Consider the following 20,749-nt stretch of genomic DNA (forward strand, 5'->3'; position numbering starts at 1 on the left):
TCAGAAGTCTATTAAGTACTTGTTCTTGTATAGTCATGCAAATTGTGTCAATTAACTACAATTATATATGGAGGTTATTATTCTATTGTATCATATAGATATATATGGTTTAATACGTCTAATTTAACATACTTTAAAAGGTTAAACAACAAGGTGCTTTGTAAGAGCTCATGGCCTGGCAACTGAACTCTCATCAAATGAAAACTGCACAACATAAATAATATCAAAGGGTAAATTCATTGTTAGTTTCACTTCATTTGGTTTTTCTGAACCAGATCTCATTCTCTGGAAGTCAGCGATCTCACTGTCAAGACTACCCTCAATGAAACTCAAACAGTGACTAAAAAATTTCTGAGAAGTAAGTATTATAGAAGAGCTTTGCATAAAATAAATTTACATCCACAAAACATGGAGAAAATGAAACCATGATATTCTAAGAATCTAATTTCTCTCATATACTTCAGAACATCACTATTGGAACTTGAATACAGACAAACATCCTGATATTTTGAAATGGACAGGGGGGAAAAGGCAAACCCAAATTTGCCCTATATAGTATAAAAAGCAGTTCATAGGCAGCCTGTGTATTTGTCACTAATTTTACCCATAAACAGGGGAAGGGTAAAAGGTGCATACTCTTTGGATGTACTAATGAATATTCTACTTCAATGCTATGAAATTTTGAATTGAAACAGCAATTACTTCTTAGTTTCAAGTTGCAATCACCTCAAATTGGGTCCAAAAGAATCTCAGGCAAGGTAAATCCCTGTTAACAATTATCTCCTTAGAGCATAAGCTAACCACCTTTATCAATTCTTACCAGTGTTAAAAGCCTGTCTAATATCATAATTTTAAATATCATTACATTAGTTTCTCTATCCTTTAGAATATTTTGTTGGGCTGATTAAGTTACAAGAAAACACCACAATAATGATTAGGATTTAGAAGGCTGTACCAAAAGTCCTGAAGGCTAGAAAGGCTTTATTTGTTTTGAAATTGAACATTTACATTTCTGTTTTAAGACAGACTCTGTGGCTGGGGACAAAAAACCAACACAAAACACCAAGTTTTATTACAGCCCCTTTTTTCAAATGGGGGGAAAAAAAAAAAAAGGTAGTTTATTTCATATGCCTATGGAAAAAGGCAGGGGACCAGGGTAAACCTAATTTTACAATTTGAAATTAACACTTTTAATACATTAAGTTTGACCTATACTCACTATGCTCCTAGGTTTAATCTACAAAAGTAACATGTAACTGTTACCATCATGTTTTTACATAATTCCTTTCACCATGGGGGAGTTACAGACATCACTGCAACATAGTTCGCTAAGAATGTTCCTCACAGTATTCAGTGTTGGAGATGTGAAGTGTAAAGCACTAGAAATGAATATTTCTTTGAACGACAGAAAATAGTAGATCAACAAAAAAAGCAAGCATTTCATCATCTGTGACTGCTAATTTGTGGAACCCAGGTATTACCTTAAGAATAAAGAACAACTGCATATAAATGTTTCACTGTAAAACATTTAATACCTACAAGCAAATCCCTCATGCTTGCAGCTATTAGAGTAAACACCATGATCTGTTTCAATGACTGATAATGCAGATAGATCTACTAGACTTTAAATGTTGATAAAAATTATGTCCATAATTGTCTATAACAGACATTGAAAGTACATGGAAACTACTTTAAAAGTTCTCCTCTTCTGAAAGTTTTTCCATTTTAAAGAGCTCAAAACTCTATTTCACATTCAATTTGCCCCGAGTGTTATGGTGTTAATCTCGTTAGACAACACTAAGTGCCCAACATTTACAGACTTCAGTGATGACTGGGCTCCATGTCACAGAAAGTAGGGGAAGTTGAAATAGTCAGCATTTTCTTCCAAACACATTTACAAAATTCTGTTTGTTCTGCAGGGTGAGGGTCTCCTCATAACCTCAACTACTGTACAGCTCTACTGCTTTGTTAGCCCTCAGCTGTGGGCTGCTGGATTCCTATAGAGCTTTGAAAACTTCCAAGAATTCATTTTACAAAAAGCAAATTTTAGAAGTACGAAGATTCTGCTACCAATAACTACTTCTTGTTCCAGTAAATAGTAAGTTCAGCCCCTATTCTCAAACTTTCTCAGAGGAGTGTGTTTTAAGCAATAAAAAAATAGTCTGGAAAAAGAGAAATGAAGAAACTCTGCTGTTAGGGTAGACGAGTATCAGCAAGGGAAAAACAAGAGAAGTCATTGCTGAAATTAACTTCTTTGATGCAGGAATACAGGAAAACAGCAACTGTTTGCTACTGAATGAGTGCTTATAATTTCATTTACACTGTGTATAGTTTCAGAAGTTTTGGAGGAAAGTGACAGCAACAAAAATTGCAGAATACAATTCTCTAAATATTTCCTTCAGATTTAACTACAAAGAAAACCCTGTAGTTCGCAACTTTTTTCACTGGACATTGTATCTATGAGCAGATATGTTCCTTTCAATTCAAATGTGTGGAACAGGGAAAAAGAAACCAGAATCGTAACACAGAACATATTTACAAAGGAAAGATATACAAAATCACTGAATCATGCAAAAGATATTGGTATTTGGCTCTTATGCCACTTAGCCACTTGAAGGTAGTAAAGACACCTTGATTAAATTACAAAATCTACAGTTTAATGTTGAAGTCTAACTAATAATGGCATTATACATTAAAAATGTATTTTTTCCTTCTAAGGGAAGTTTCCATTAGCTAAATGCACTGAGAAACCTCGGCCATCAAGACAAGCAATCCCTCTGCTCCAAGGAAACTTTACATCAATGGTTAAGAACATGAACTACAAATAAACACCTACTTTTTTTCCAGTCCAAAGACACAGTTAGCTTTTCAACGGCATAAAATAACACCATATGTGAATATTATTTATTAACTCCCATTTCTTTATGTTACTAAGAATTGACACTAAAACTTCAAACCTGAAGAGACTTTAAACACATCAGTATGTTACCGGGGGGGGCGGGGAGCCAAACTACAACACTTTAAAAAAAAAAAACCAAAAAACAACAAACACAAAACAAACCCAAAAACTGTATCTAAGACTTTTTTGATATATTATTGTTGGTTTTTTTTTAAACAGAAAATCAAAATATACATGGATACAAATATACAGGAAATCAAAGTATATTCTTAGGCACTAGACATGGAATTCTCCCCCCCCCCCCCATATATTTAGGTTCTTGGGTTTGTTTTTTCTTATATACTTAGAACATCTTTTAATATACTGTTAACATTCTGTTTGTGTCTATTTTTCAGAGCTGTATACATTTGCTACACTTCTTACAGCCTCCTGCAACTAGTTGCAGTCTAATCCCCTTCATGAAATATTTTACCTAGGCAACCTAACAATATGGATACATGAAAATTGTTTGATTGTTTGTTTGACTGCCAAATTGAAAGAGCTTTTTATATAACCATTACTAGATGACAAAGAGTTTTAGGCACTTTTTTCTCCAAAGAAAAATGATTTGGAGACAAATGGCAATATTCACACAACAAATGGAATGCAGACACTCTTTGATCCTTGAACTTTGGTCTCCTATTAGCAACATAGGTCATTTACTCACCAGCTCCATAAGAGTATTCTGGAGTGCACCTCAGTCTCTCCTGTTAGAGCTATTCCATCTCATGTTTATAAGCATTAACCAGGCCAGGTGGTCTGGTAGATAAGCGTTCTTCTGAAAAAGAAGACAGCTAGAGTCCAGCTCCTGCGCTGATGACTGCTCAACTCTTTCCACAAAAAGGAACAACTTCAACAGGAAAGAATTAAGGAAAAACTACTTCAGAACACCCTGCATGGCAGCAGTGAGAGCACTCATCTGAAATGGGGGAGACCAAGTTCAAAGAATTTGAAATCACTGAAAAGTCCTTTCCTTTACTCTGGATTTACTTTATCTCTGACGCATGAAAATGAAGTTTGCCCTCCTTTTACATATATCGCGCTCACGTATTCAGTATAACTTGCATAGTTCACTGAAGAGAGTTTCAATTGTGGAGTGCACTGTTTAAGCTATAAAAAAAAGTTTAAAGATATAGGAGGTATATGGGGATATGCAAGAACTACAGCAAAAAATATTAGGATATAGATTATTGCTGTAAACTGGTTTACAGTAGGCTTAGAACAGCCATAGAAAATACCTTAAGCAAGGTCTGTTTATGGCTTTCACGCTTCCTTTCTTCCTCTTTCCTTGCTGCAACAGATGCCATACGTCTTTCTTCTTCCTGGATGAAAAAAAGAAAAACAATTTCATAAAAGGAGAAATTAATCAGGTTCTGAGAAGTATTACTGATAAATTATTAATATATTTTTGTGTTAGTATTTGAAATGTAAATTTTAATATAATTTTAGGATTTTTAACATTTTAATGTTTCTAAATATTATTAAAAACCATAAAATTGGTAATTATAAATAAATCAAGAAATACAGAAGAAATAGATACCTACTCAGATACAAATACTGAAGATAAAGCTATTTAAAACTAGTATTTGTAAAGGTCTTTGAAAAAGTATAAAGCATATGGTGAGTATGACAGTGAAAAAGAACATTTAAAAATATAACTGTGCATTATATATTCCTATCTTTGTAGTGGTTTTTGTAATTAGTAATTTTTTTGTAAGAAAAGACAGAGTGAATGAGCTTAATTCTATTTATGCTCAAATCATAATCTAAGATTGATTTTTATCATTCTAAACTGTTTCCAGGGGCTTACTTTTCTCAATCAGCAACAGAACTTGAGAAGAAAAGAATATTTTCAAAGTTAACTATAGTACATTAACATTGTTTCTCATCAATATTATTACCTATTCAAGAAGAAGTTTCAAGAAGAAAGCCACTGATTCCTAAATAATGAAAGTCATGTAAGTGAAGATGCTTAATTTTCCTGGTACATCATTTAATACTGCAGTACACCCATATTAGGTTGAATGCTCCCTGTTTACAGAAGTCTAAACATTCTCACAGCACAGTATTTTTAGAACATATATTTTCCAAGTAACAAAAGAAATGTTCACTATGAAGTAAAAAGTGTAGAGTCCTTCCAACACAAATATTTGGGAATCATACTTTAACTTATTTTGATTTACTTCACATGCCATTTGGGTGTTTCTATTAAAGTATCTTCCCAGAACATACGGAAAGCGTTTTGATTTCCCTCAAAATAGAAAGCTCCTGTCCTAACCTGTTCACTTTCACTTTCCATAAAGTTATATGTTAAGAATATTAACAAACAAAATGAACAGAAAACATCATCAACCATGAAGACATATTGGTATGTAAAAATTTCTATAAAAATAAAACATGCTATGTTTAGAGCATTGCAAGAACCCCTAAGCACATGGGTGAATGCTGACTGGAAAGTAAAATACAACAGGAACTTCACACTTCGCATTGCTATTACATTTTTAAGAAAATAATTTCCAAAGCATAAGTAGTTAGGTTCACACAGCAAACTTACTCTTATCTGTGTACAGCCCCCCTGAAACCCATGGATTTTGACATCCATGTTTTGTTGGCAGCCTCCTCAGCTACTGGGCTTTTCAGTTTTTCCTAACCAGGGTATTACCAAGGGACTGGTATCATAGAATTACAGAATTATCCAGGTTAGAAGAGACCTCAAAAGGTCACTAGTCCACATTAAAGGAAGATCAACAATAAATAATTAAATAAAGCCACACACAGATACAGGCAGCCTTCTAGATCCCAATACAACAAAATGCCACACAATGAAACCCAATACCTGAACGGGAGGGTTCAGGGTGAGGCTGTGAAAATCATGAAATAAACCCCATACAGGTAATATGCCACAAATATGAATGTATAATTAATAATGCAAAACAAAAACGTACTGTTCCTCAAGATACAATTCAAAATGTTAAGAACTACAAACATTATTCTCATGACAGCTGCTTATCCCAATTACGTGTCACAGCATACTAAGTTTGTGTTTACTTTAAAAAACATGAAGTCAAAATAAAGTATGAATACTAGCAAACTACATTAGTGATATCCTTCTACAGAAAGTGGGTTAGATTTGTTTTGGTTTTTTTAAATTTTCTAATTAAATCTCTTCATTTGACCTTGCATTTATGCTTTTTAACTTGGCTTCCTAAAGAAACAAGCTTTTTACAATTTTGGTGTCTTAGTCTTCTCTAATGACTTTTCAACACATTGAACATATTAAATAACTTAAAGTATGTTTAGAAGTATCAAATTAATTTTTTTTTTGTTCCCTAGAAGCTTGATTATATAAAACTGATATGTAGAAAGAAATGTAAACTAGTTTTCCCACCAAGGGAGAGGAAGCAGAAATTATCCATTCTATTTGGCAGAAAACAGCTGGCCAGTCATCAGACTCAACTCCAAACTGAGGTATTGTTGTGTTTTGCACTGGGGAAGGTGAGAATTAGAGAACAAAATGACACTAATCTATATGAAATTAGCCTTCATTAATTTTATTCCTTTCAAAACAACTTAAATTTTTTTTTTCAAGCTTTAACACAAACATCCACAAAGTTCCCTTATTCAGTTTTCTCTCAGCTTCCACAAATGTCTCTTCTTACTCTATCTTCCTTCTCAAAGCCTTCCCTTAACCCAGTTCAAATGCGTACTTCATGACACTGTCTTCCATACATGAGGGTCTACTGCCCTCATTCAAGTCAGTCCAGTACTTTCCCTGCCAACACCGTCTCAATACAAAGAATGAAATGAACTAATGCAAATTACATTCTAAAAAGAGTCTTATTAACCGAATAAGACTTTTTTTTTTTGATCGAGTTTATCCTAATTACAGACATTTAAAAAATACTATTTCTTTTACAAAAGAAATTGCTCAGCCTAAACAGAAAATATATCCTAGTTTTACTTAGTATTCATAAAGGCAGAATGATAGAGAAAACATCTGAATAAAGATCAAGGGCCAAATTTACTTTTTATGGAAATCAAATCCGTATACATTTCTTGATTAATCTTACATAACACATGCAATCAATCTTGAAATACACAACACCCCCCCAAAACCCCAGAAAACCCACAAAGTTATAAAACAAAGGCCTTAATAACTTTGCCACAATTCATTTTTACTATTACCCCTTCTTCTCTTTTAGCTCCAGCTCTTTTGAAATTCTTTCTATCTCCCTTATTCTTTGTTTTCCCTCATTATTCTGCTGCTATTGTCCATAACTTTGTTTCATGTTTAAACCAAACTTTGCTGGGCAAGGAGGGGGATGCTCTTCCAGAAGGTTGAAGTGCTAGATCACTACAAAAGGACTTGGATGTCCTCTTGTATATTGAAATCTCCTCCATTTATTAGTTTAAAAACTTACTAAATGGCGAAGAAGCCATCAGAGAGAGAGAGAGGAATATACTTCCTAAAGAAGCATAAATCTCACTTTCTGCAATGAGATTTTGAGGCTGCAGGTTTACATTCTCAGTGTGAAGCAACAGTAGCAACAGAACACAAGAAGAATAAGGCACATTAAAGCTATTACCACTCTTATAAAAACTTTCCATTAGAGCTGTAACAGAACTGTATGTGTAGCTTTGGCATGCTGATAGCTCCCCCTGCCGCTACATGAGCGCATAATGATAGGTTTGGCCAAAATCTATGTCATCAGTCCTTTAAGAGGTAATATCCAGCAAGACCTGAGAAGGATCCTAAAGAGACCTCAGTGGAATGCACATATTATTCCTCACTACTGCTTTACTATTAGTCAAACAAGTACTTTTTCAACAAATGATACCACTTAAGTCACAGGAGAAAAAGATACTAAGTTAGCACACAAGGAATGCAGCATTTCGTTTCCATAGTACATCTACTTTAAGATTATTCAAATAATGTTACTATAGATTAGAAACAGCTATAGTATACTTGATATAAACTACTTCAGGTAATAAAAAAAAAAAAAAGGATAATACATTTAAGCTTTCAAGCCATAACAGACTCAACATAGTACGCTTAAAACACACAAAATTCAGCTCACTTATACTTGCAGAAAGCAGGTTACTTTTCATTACGTATACCACAGAGGCTGACTTTACACAAGAATGAAGTAAGAATGTAAGGATGTTTCTAGTAAAAATATAGCCATACAAAATAGCAAGCACAAAGTTTTTGATGAATTGTTCTTTAAGTGATACTTGACAACGAGATATACCTCCATTTTTTACTTTTAGTATTAATCTAGTATATTTTCACAAGACCTGATTTAAGAGAGAGGATTATGATCCATAAGAATGACTCTAGAAGTTCCCAAAGTATCTTATCTTCAAGTGGAAAGAAAAACATTAGGGATTCATCCCTAAAAAACCAGAATACTTCACAGTAGTGATGGAATCAACAATGAATTCTATTCTGGATAAAGCAGTAGAACCTACTCCCTGATCAGCAGAGATAATATCTAAGCAAATAATCAAAACAAAACACAGCTCTCTTACTTTAAGCATCCAAAACCTATAAAACCTCAGTGAAAAGCAGCAAAAGTTTTACTGTTAAAAATATGCAGCTTGTCTTTCAATTTGGGAACCACAGTTCATTTAAAAAAATATATATGTAAACTATTATTATATATACACATACATATTTAAATATATATACTCTTAGCAAATTCTGTTGAGAAAGTGTATTTAAAGAGATGGATAGCAAGTGTTCCTGGTTAAATAATTTCTCAGTAAGGAATATGTACACATTTCATTCATATTTTAATATTTTATTACATGTCTGCAGACAGTATCTGCTTACTGTTATGAAAGACTGGAGGAAAAAGTGATAAGTCACAGCTAAACTGTAAGTGCCACTGGATAGGTCCACTTTTGAAAAAGTTCAAACTACAAAACACATTCAGAAAGTTTCAATGCCCAGAAAAACAACCATTTTACTACGTTAACCAAACAATGTAAATGACTACATATGCAACCTGAGCCTGCTTTGACTGTAATACATTTCAATTTCACATAGGAATATTTCATTGAGCCATAAATCAAGTCACATTCGCCCACCTTAGTTGTGAGGTAAAAGTATAACTGTTACAGTTACTGATGGTTAATACAGGTGACAGACACACAGTAATCTGTCCAGCCACTGTAATTCAGCCCCCTCCCCACTCTTTAAGCCTCTAGATTGATCTATGAAAGTTAGAGAAATAAAAGATTTCCACTGAGTTGATGTTTTAGATACACAGTGCAAAGCGGATAGGTTTTTCAGCTGAAAAATCATCTTCTAGTGTGGACAATGAATAAGTGTTTACAGTCTTACAGTGAAACTCGTTACAGGTGACTAATCTCCACTATTTTACCACCACTGGGTCCATGCCACATAATACATTTACCCTTACATCCAATGGCAACAGCATGTTGCATTACCAGGCAGAATAGCTGGATTTGGCATTGCCAACTCTCTAATTTTATCACAAATCTCATGATACTTGTTATTTTTCTTAAAATCCCTGTTTAAGTCATATGACTATCTGGGTAACACAGATTTTACTGAAGAAAACATATAGCACCTTCTACATGGAGAAGATGTTAAAGTTCAAGGCTTAAAAACCAGAGGGCAAATAAAAAGAACGCAAAACACATTCTTTTTACAAGTAGATTTATGAGCAGCACAACTGGTGAAGCCTGGTTTTCTATGGCTTTTTGTCTTGTGGTTGATTCTCTGATGTTTAACAAGGTGTGAACCCAGATTAAGTTTTTCCCATGGCTGTGCATTTCTAATAGCTTTTTACCTATACAGATCCCATAGAGCCTAAAAAGGAGTTTGAGCTCTTCCTACAGTTTTTCCCATCACTGACAGTTCTACCAGGATCCACCACCTCTTGAGAAGGGGCTGGGGGAGGGAGGGGGAGAAGGGAGAGATGTTTTCTTTATGTGACTCAAGTTTCTGAAATAATACTGAGAAAACAATCTTTTTAAAAGCAAAGCAATTAGCAAGTATTCAATTAAGTCAGTATAAATTCACAAAAGAAAAAAAAAAACCCCGACCCATAGAATACCTGCAAACAAACAAGTATTTAGTATTTTCGATGCTGGGAATAACTCATGTCCCAAAGCACTTTATTTTTAAAATTACTGTTTTCCACATACATGTTATATTTTACATCATAATTGGCTCTATTTTATACTCACGGTGGATTGGCTACAGGACAACAGGATAGATGGTAAAACAACAGGTGCAATTTATAATGCAGTACAGCCTTTGTACAAAGCAAATGAGCATTTAAAATAAGGTATATGTATCAGCACCTGGTCAAAAAAAGGTAACACTGCAACACTGTTGCTTGTAAAGCATATTATATTCATTATCTCGCTGTTGGTTGCATTACTCTTGTAAGAAAGTTACACTTACATGTCACTTAAGTAGACACAGCAGAATTAGCATGGCTATTCCTATATTAAGAGATAAAATAGTTGACTTAATGGTAATGCCCCCAGTGATTGCCCTTCATCCTCTACCTTACAGTGTATTTTCAAGAAGTCTGTAGGAGACTTAGTTGTCTGCAAGTCCTCTCTTCCTTATCAGGATTACTTGAACTTGAGCAGCAGAAACAGAAATGAATGGGGAGAGTAGGTTAGGTAAGGAAGGGAGAAATACAAACAAAAACCAGAAACAGTGTGATCACCAGGTTTCCTTAGGGAGGCAGACTAAAGAAACCAACAAGGTTTTTAAATGAAAGAGATTACCAATAGCACCAGTTTTAGGGTAAACAAACTATTCCTTTGGAAGAACTGTGCTGTTCCTTTTCAGCTATACAGCAAACCAGTAAAGACTGTGTTTAGAAAGCCCTAACCAAAAGCTTTGCAGATTCTCTCATGTCACATGGCAATTGATCACATCGTACTTACTAATGAAGAGTTTTAAGCATTTAAAAATAAACATGTTAAAATGAAGTAAAAAAGCACACCCTTACATAATACTGAACAAAAGAAAAAAGGTTAGTTTTAAATATTGTAATGTCTATAACACCGTTCAATTCCATACTAAATTAAGAAAAAATGGTGGTATTCTTAATATACATATATACACAGAAAACCCTGCATTTTACTTCTGAATTTAAGTACCTAGTAAGTTTGACGAAAACAGAAATTTCTTACTGTGATTCTCTTCATATCTAGCTGTCGGAGCTGCATCATATGATGGAGAACAGTGTGTTTGTACCATGTCTCCTGAGCTATCGGATTGCCATCAAGGGTGATATCTGACAAAGATGAGGAATCAGCAAGGCACAGAATATCCTCAAAACTGTAACCAAAAAAGTTTAAAATTTTAATGTCATAGAGTAGGAATAATTTTGAGATGGAAGATTTTATTTCTTAAGGATAGAACATTAATATTTACCTGTACTGGAAAAAACCCACCCATCAATATTGTGTATGATAAATCAAATTATAAGTATTTTGAAATACCAACAGCTCCTGCTGTTAAATTTTTTTAATCTCTTCACATACAGGTAAAAAAAAGAGATGTAGAATAAGGAGAACTTGTTAACTATGGGAATATAGTTTCACCTAAAAACCCCTTAAAATAGGATACATACCAACTCATATTCCAAAAAAATAATATGAGGTGTATTTGCCATCAAAGCCAGCATGAAAACCATGGAAAAATACAAGAAAAAAGCCAACCACAAATACCACAGAATGATCCTGGGTGTTTGTGACATCATTAAATATTGGAAGAAAAACAATTACAAAAGCATCATATTTTCTTCAAAACAGATGTGTCTATTGTTCCGAGTTCAGTCTACAAACACTAACAAGTTGGCTTTTTAGACAACATCTGATTCAGTTTCCTGACAAAAATAACTGGCCTGTGTAAAATGTATTTAGACTTGTACAGCCTGTATCATGTTCCTTCCATTGAAGATGGAATGTGAAAAGAAAGCAGCTGACTCAGATAAATAGTATTTTAAACAGAGAACTGTTTAAGTTCATTTAAAAAAAGCTGAACAGTTATAAAGTAAATATGACTCCCCTTTTAAGGAATTGATTAAAGTATATAAATGTGCAACTGTGCACCCATCTTTATGTACTTTGGCCTCCAAAAGTTGAGTCTGTGTTATGAAGTAAGTTCAAGTGGAAAGTATGAAATAATTTGACTTGTTACTTTTGAGAATGAAGTTAAAAAAAAGATCTGAAAATTAAAAAAAAAAAAATTGTTGATCACAAAAATATAAAGAGAATTGCTTTACTAGATAAACAAATACTTAATGACATTCTGAAATAAGAGACCATTTCTGAAGTGGATAAAATGGAATTACTGCCTTTTTTTAATATTCTGAAAATCCTGCTGATTGTATCAACTGGTTATAGTTGTTCTCAGTCTTGGTGGCAGGAAAAGTCTTCCTCCACTAATACTTGGAAGGATACCAAACCATAAGTAGGCCCTGAACTTAGGGATCAGAAATCATATGCAGTACAGATGTTCATACTTAAGACTGTCATTTAATAAAGTGGCAACTACCTTTATCATTGGTATCACTCAACTTTCAAGAACGCATACAATAATCTGCTGAGAACTAACATTCAGCTGCAAAGGGCTTCAGATCTACCAGGATGTCAGATTTTAAAATCAGATATTCCTGAAAGATTCTAGGTATTAGGTAAAACAATTTCTGCAACAACAACAAGAAATACAGATAAAATATAAAGATAGTATCAGCAAATAGCAAACAGTCTCAGCCAGCAGAATAAAGGCCTGGATACCAACATAAGCTAGCAGGAGTAAAGAAAGAAATCACCCAATACAAATCTCAAAAAACCCAGTGCAATTAGTACAGCATGCAAGTAACTTCTATACAATATACCCAACAGATGCAGCAGAAAAGTGACAGAGTGAAGTGGAAGATACTACTACCTTTCTGCTTAGTGTATTAAAACAATATAAGAACTGATGGAAAAAATCAACTAGGTACAGATTCCAATGAAGGCAGTGAAGGTGCTTAGCATATCTGAAGAATTGGGTGTTTTGTACACGTAGTTAAGACGACAAGTTTGATTATCATTTTCTGCTTCTTTTTGTGATCCTGTTTCCCTTCCATAATACGGCTTGCATAACCACTTTTTTGGAAGATCAGGCTGACATATTACTTAAAATACATACTCAATATGTCCTGAAGGTAAAAGATAATCTTCCCAAATGACACAGAAGTTAGTAAAGCAAACTTGTAAACATGTTAGAATAAGAAAAGATAACTGAAATTCCACTGGGCTAGAATAGATTTTGCTTGACAAATATGAAAATTTTCTGGTCTTCAAACTTAGTTTCAAATACTGTAAATATATTCATTAAAAGCATGAAATATATTTACTCGAAGCACTTCCCACTAAACATTTAACAAAACAGTACTTCTGCCATTATATACGATTTACAGATTTTTAATAAAACCAATCTCTTCAGGAAATGACAGAAAAGTTGAAAGTTTGCTAGTGTTTTCAAGACCTTCCACTTATACATACTGCTGTGCTTTGAAATTCTCAGTGCTTCAGCATACCAGAACATTCATTCTGGAACTAAAACAGATGTGCTTGCTTTATCCTGCTTGTAGCTCAATTTTAGAGCAAAACAGTAGTGCAAAATAGCTATGTTTTCACATCTTTGTATACATGTATTAAAAACAGCGCTTTAGAAATTCAGCATAGAAAACTTAATGTACTGTACTTGTCACACTGGTATCCCAATCCTAAGCCAAGCAAAGCTTTAATGTAATACTCTTACCAAACAGACTGCATACTTTACAAGCAAGCCTCTGTCTGCTTCCCAGCACGCAGACTGCTGTGACAGAGCCAAGTGGTGACCACCCTATGGGAATCAGAGGCCCCAACTCAATGCTCTCTAGCCTCTGTTCACCACAAAGGAGTCTTTAACCTGCTCATGAAATATAAAGCAGCTGTGGATGATGCTGTTTCAGACTGCCTCAGGCAATCTTCTTGAATGGAATGTCTGCTTCTCTTTCCAAAAGACCTTCCCCTGCAGGAGTCCCAGCAAACTATGGCAAACACCTCTCCTTCCCTGTCCTTCCTTCTTCCTAGATGAACTTATCTTTGCTAAAATGGTAGCTTCAGCAACACAGAACAATGTTTTCTGGAAATCTTTTCAGAATAGATCAGTTTTACATCTTCTGTGCATGCTCAGGTTCCTGCATCCAATTCTCCCCTCTACCAGAGGGGATGCAAACCCCCGTCTCCTGCCTCACACAAGAACATGGCAATTACTAAGCAGCAGAGTATTCTGGAGTGCTGTAAGCTCAACCTCCACCAGCGATACACATTCACGTTTACACATTTAGAAGGCAGGAATAGGACACAGGAACATTTATCCTCTGTTACAGCCTACTTGCTTAGGAAGACATCAATGACATCAAAAGACATTGCATCAATGACTTTTTTAAAGCATGTTCCATAAAGCGGAAAAGCTCTGGAGAAGATAAGGAAGGCAACATACTCACTATAGTCTGATAGAACACCTGAGAGGGAACTGCATATTCAGAAAACATGCAGCCAAAGAAGAAAACTTGGGTTTTCCCAGGTTTCTAACCATTAAACTACTGTTGAAAGCAGATGTTACCACAGTCAACCTTTCAGTCCCCTTGTGCTGCTTTTGTTCAAGTATTTAAAAATGTATTTATACATTTTCATTCTGCTAAGAAAAAAAGGTATTTTCTTGTTTTTATTAGGCTAAGAACAGTCCTTCTCTCAGGTTTCCAATCCAGCAACCAAATGAAGAAAAACAGTTACATGTCCTTGGAGCTTGTATCCAACTTTCTCCATATGGCTAGACAACATGCCTTACTAAATGAAAAAGCACAACATAGTGCTGACCTGGACAGCAGTGTAACAGTGAAAATATGTATTTTGTCTCCAAGATTAAAAAATGGTCTTCCCTGGTTTCACATTGTGAAATATGAGCAATAACCCTACTTCTGAATCTCAGTGGCATATCTTTCCTGAGGAAAAAGTTTCTGTAATCTCTTCCCAGTACCACATGACGAATTAAAAATGGGATTTCTCCCCCTTCTTTATAACTAGCTCTAGAGATATATATTACCTTCAGCCATCAGGTATGAATGCCTTCAGTTTGTAACTGTTAAATTTTGGGGGACTGAAGCCAGAAGTAGGACTTTTGTTTCAGATCAGCATCAACTTCTACCGCGTTCGATTTTAGCTTACATTATCTTGCCAATACATCCTTTTTTACTAAAAGCTCTGCAGAGAAGCAGCAGCATTCTGAGGCCTCCTCTGAAGCATGAGGGAAAAAGAACGTCAGTGATTAAACCTACGACAGATTCTCATGCTTTAAATAGTGACAATTTTTAAAAGGCATTCCCAAACTTTTACTGAAATATTAATTCATATATGTCAGTATGTATCTACTTCAGACTCAAGGATTTTTGCTGACATACAAAAATAGGAAGTGGCAAAACTTTCCATGGGAGCACTGCCTCAGAAATGCTACTTCTATTAAAATAATATTTTAATAAAATTTTAATGAACCTGTAACATAAATAAATCCAGGTTTTGGCAATATACTTTGTTGTTTGTTTCCATTTGCAGTTTTCTCTCTGGACCTACAGATAAATGAATTAGAATATCTGTGCATCAATTTGATTGCCTAAAGGAAAAGTCAGTTGTATAGACACAGCTGTTTCCAAGAAAAATGTTTTTTAAAATTACCATATAGCACACAGTCAACCCAAGTAAGTGACTCAAAAACACACAAAATCATTTAAAAGGGTTGTAGGAATGTTCAGATGTAGCACAGCAATTCACTAGTATTATGGTTGCATATAACTTCAGTTAGTACAAACAGTATCAAGCCAAGTATCAAGAGTATACTTTCATATTTGATCATTTTCCTGTTAGAAGACATACATACTACATAACTCAAGATCAGGAATTAATGGGGGTTTTTAGCCTTCAAAACTACTGTATACAATAAAGGGTTATTACTGCAAAAACCCAAGGTAAATGTGATCATCAAAAGAAATTTTTCAATTGTTTGTTTTAAAATAATATCTGGTAAACAAAGAGTTAAACTGATCCATCCACCTACCTACCCACATATGTATACAGAATTTATAGAAGAGCAATATCTTTCATTTGACGTTACGATTTTATTTTTATACTTATTCCAACTACAAATTAAAACCAAATTATATCTTTGCATGAATGTTCTACATAAGTATTTCTAGCTTACATGAAAACTAAGAATAGATCTATCAATAGTTCAATTGAAGTCCCAATGAATAAATGACAACAATCATGATGAAGTACCAAGAAGCAAACTACTGATTACATAGTTTGAGAAATCTACTTTAACAACTTCACAGAAAAACTGAAACATTTTTCCTTGTTTGAACACTGTAAAAATAACATGACTTTGCATAAAACAACATGAGAAAGGAATCAGAAAGCTACACAAAATATACCAAGTATATAAAAAGATACAGAAATTACACTGACTGCAGTGATGCTCCCTGATGGCAAGGGAGCCAGCTACTGCAGTCCCCTCATTGTTCTTGCCAAGCCAAGACATTTTTTAGAAAAACAGAAACAAAAGACATGTTTCAATTCTGGAAATTATTCAAGAAAGGCAAAATGCTAAGCCCCTCTCTAGCAGATTAATTAAGGGAAGGGCATATTAAAGTTTCCTGCAGTTCATCTCTGATTTTTTTTTAAATGCTTAATACCCATGAGTATTTACGGAGATCTACTGCATTGGTACTTTAAGAACCTAAGGAACACAGACAAGCAGGTTGGAGCTGTCTGCAAAATACATAATGCAGGTCAAATTAAAATGTTCAAGCAGCTATTACAATAAAAGCTCATACTTAGTATAACATTTTACAGAGAAAGCAGATGCCACAAGAACAGCACAGCATTTCCTGTAATTAGAACATGAAGCATCTTTCCCCTATGCCACATTAAATTATTTGATTCTAAGCAAAGGATGCTGGTGATGATTAAGGGATAAAAAAAAAGACATACCAAACTGAAGATAACGCAGGCACTTTTTTTTTTTTAACATATTGGCACTAGTAGAAGTGCAGACTCTAAAAATGCATGAATATGAAAAAGCATAGAAGACAAACATTTCTATCTCTATATAACAAAATGCACTTATTTACTTGAAACTATAGAAGCCCTGCTTTGAAAGTTGAGCTATTCTGCTTCTGCCATATGGTTTGAAAGAGAAATAACCATGAATATACCTTTCAGACTTTATTAATATATGGACAAGTAAAATGCAAGCATGAAATAATCTAATCATCATAAGCAGAACCTGACTCAGCAGTTTGTGTAACTCCATAAATAGAGTGATGGTATGTTAAATATAATACATACCTTGTGTAATGTTGCTTTAACAGATATCTAGTTTAACAGTAAAACAAGATATTTACAAAACTATTTTTAAATTTTGATCATCATTGTAAACAGTACAATAATTTTTAAACTAAAAATGTAAGTTTCTTGGTAGAATACTCATAGTACAACTACATTTAAATGCAAAGGGTTTCAAGAATTTTTATGTTTAAAGTAGAAAATACACAATGGCTTGATTATACCATCTGATAAGTTAGGGGGAAAAAATAAAAAAATATCTGCACTCATAGTCTTTTAATTTAAATTTTAACAAAATACAGCTCCAATAGGATACTTCAAATTACTGATAGGAAGCAAACTGCTATTTCCCTTACCTAGATATATTGTTGAAGCTGAGGAAGAGACGTTGGAGATGGGGCAAAGTATCCACATCTTTCTAGAAGGAAAGATAGAGGCATAAATTCAGTAGCTGAAAGTAGCTTTTGAACCTCTCTACTTTGCCTGATGAAATACTTTCATTTCTATATGCTATAACCTTGCTGCAACATTGATTTCTGTTGAACATGCAGCTCCACTTCTCCCTAGTGCAGACTGCAAGGGAGTGTTTCAGTGCAGATATCCACTCTGCAGAACAAGCTGCATCACTTGCAAAGCAAATGATGTTAAAGAAAAGAGGATAAGGCTGCTGCTGGTTTCTGAACAGGCTTTTGGGAAACAAGCCAAGGTGCTGTCTCAGCATTTAAGCTGCAGGATAAACACACTGTAAAAAAAAAAAAAAAAAGTTTATTTTGTGACCATGCTAAAATAAGGGTTTTTGAAGTACAATACAGCAGTGCAATTAGCATTACCAAACAGCAGTGACTCTTCTGCCAGAGAATAATCTGAAGGACTCTGTCACCTTTACAATTAAAATTTGTAAGGAAGCATGAGTTTCCAGAATGAGTAATTGTCAATGTAATATATGCCACTAAAGACCTTTGCAAAAAAACTCTAAATAGCAAATAGCTCAAATATTAGTAAGATGAAACATATCAAGTAAGATCAAACTTCATTTATGAAACATAAATCTATAATGGCCAGTCAGCACAGTCTGCAGTAATTCTTATACCATTCAGACTGCACACCTAACCGCTCAGTTAAAAGTCTGCATCTCCTTATCCTATTAAGGAGCATACTCCAACTTGCAAGCAGTGGACTCAAACCTGTTACTTACAGCACAGGAAAGTGCCACAGGGCTCACTACCTGGATTTTAGCCACAAAAAAATCAAATCTACTGCCCTTCCTCTCTCCATCTGATTTGTGGCATGTCTACATAGCGTTCCAGAAACAGAAATAGTTCATTCTAACCAAACAGGTGAACACAAGGCAGCTCTACACAAATCATGTAGCTGCTATTACTGAAACACTTCATGTGAGCTAACAAGCACTGCATACAATAAAGCAGGGCTTATTAGCTCAGGTCTGAGTTGCAAAACTCCTGGTTCTGAATCCTCCCAGATCAGACCATGGAAAGATTGAGTTCAGAACAGAATTCTACCTGGACCCCGCTCTGTCCCTAAGGCTACCTAGCATTGATTCTTAAAGGGGTGGGTCACATGATACAGGCAGATATACACAGGAAGACAGGCATTATAGGGTTGTACACAGTAATTCTTAAGCAGCGATGATTTTAACTAATTAAAGAGTTTTGCATTGGAGAATACAAAGTAATTTGCCCTGAAGACAAATTTCCATAACTGGCATGGTATGCTGCTGTCCTGTAAAGTATGTTTAAGTCTCACAGGCATGACAGCAAACACCTTAAGTAGGATTAAAAACAACTAAAGTGTCCAGCTAATTCAGTTTTGATACAAAGTCATATAGGGCAGTGGACAAACAGGACAGGAGTTCTTTTGTGAAAAGATGGTGAACACCTTGACCAGTCCTCCTTCAAGTCTAAGATCAAGCTGCAGATGACAAACCCCAAGATTCTAAGCCTTTAATACCTCAAAGCAATCAAGCAGGTCCATCTTTCAAACAAAAATATACTTCATCTTCCTAACAGCAGACCCTAATTCACAACTGGATGGAAAGCAAACAGACATTCCATAATTCATTGTATGCATACATTTGTGCTTTTAATGCCATATGAGACACTCTGTAATCATTTATTCTGTCTGTTTGCTATTCTTTAGAATAGTCAGACTTCTTGAAGACACTTCCAATCCTGTAAGATAAAATTCTGCTATAAACCAAGCCTCAGGACTGCCCTTCTAAATCCTATACCTTTGGACGAACTACAGTTTATTCTTACAAAAATAACTACTCACAAGGTACAAGGATTTCCAGTCTCTAATGAATACCTTAAAGGCAAAAAATGGTCCCAAAATTACTAATCTAAGGCCAGTGGATTGTAAGAGATGAATATATGTTTCATTGCTCAAACTATAATCTAGTTGGATAACTTGGATTACTCAATATAGTTAACTGCAATGGGTATGGAGTTCAGTATGGAACCTCATTTTGACAAATGAGAGTATCATCTTTCCTACACAAGAATAATACACTTACAGCAGGTGTGGAGGGGGAGCAGAGGAGTTGAAAAATAAGGAATGTTCACAAAAAGTGTACTAAAAGAGAAAGTTAATTAAATTATATTGATTTTATTTCATTATTTTGGGATGGCAATTTTTTTAAAATTGGTTAGATTCTTTCATTTAAAGGAATAATCAAGTTTTAAAAGCTTTATTCATAATGATAGTGTTGTCATAGTAACTACCTAAAACACAGTCCAAAACCTAAAACACATAAACCAAATTCTTTTAATGAACTTAGATCGAAAATTTCACAGTTAAGTGCTACATCATAACTATATCATGATTAAAATGACACCCACCCCCCAGTCAACCATAAGAAAACCTAAACCTCATCTTAAAGGAAAGAAATCTAAACCCCCTCCCTCAACTACTCAAGTACTCCTGCAACAATATAACAATATCTTGGATATTCTTTCCATAAAATGATATATTTGTTTCTATGTTTCTGGATTTACAGTAATGTCATATCGCAGCAGATTCTGAATTTCCATACTAAAGTAATGCAGCTTTCATTTTTTCAAAAAAATTGAAACAAATTTAAGTAAAGAAATACACATATGCTGTTGCATACACAGAAAAAGACAACACCTATCATTAAAAAAGAAAAAGATTTTATTTTAGGAAAGAGACATATATTTACTTTAGGTTTCAGACAGTATGACATGTCCAAGACTTGACTTCATATGACTTAAGAGTCCTTCTCTAGAGGAAGGAGAGTTAGTGTCATACTTGCGAAAATCACAATCCAATTAACAACAAAATAAACACCCACCCCATGCCCCAAAACCAGTCCATTAGAATTTAACCAGGGTTAAAAAA

At 34.4% G+C, this 20,749-nt stretch overlaps 1 protein-coding gene across 3 annotated transcripts in view; it reads right to left on the reverse strand.

Moving 5' to 3' along the window:
* LRRC49 (leucine rich repeat containing 49) overlaps positions 1-20,749 on the reverse strand; it is a 52,624-nt gene that overhangs the window by 13,464 nt on the left and 18,411 nt on the right. For 2 of the 3 annotated variants that reach the window (XM_052807195.1, XM_052807196.1), the window contains 3 exons: positions 17,728-17,789; positions 11,126-11,273; positions 4,177-4,260 (listed from right to left, as the gene is read on the reverse strand). In XM_052807195.1, the coding sequence (XP_052663155.1) occupies positions 4,177-4,260; positions 11,126-11,273; positions 17,728-17,789 (294 nt within the window). The remainder of the gene's footprint in view (positions 1-4,176; positions 4,261-11,125; positions 11,274-17,727; positions 17,790-20,749) is intronic. The other variant, XM_052807197.1, reaches the window with a different exon arrangement.

This window comes from Harpia harpyja, chromosome 14, assembly GCF_026419915.1.
Source record: "Harpia harpyja isolate bHarHar1 chromosome 14, bHarHar1 primary haplotype, whole genome shotgun sequence".
NCBI lineage: Eukaryota > Metazoa > Chordata > Aves > Accipitriformes > Accipitridae > Harpia > Harpia harpyja.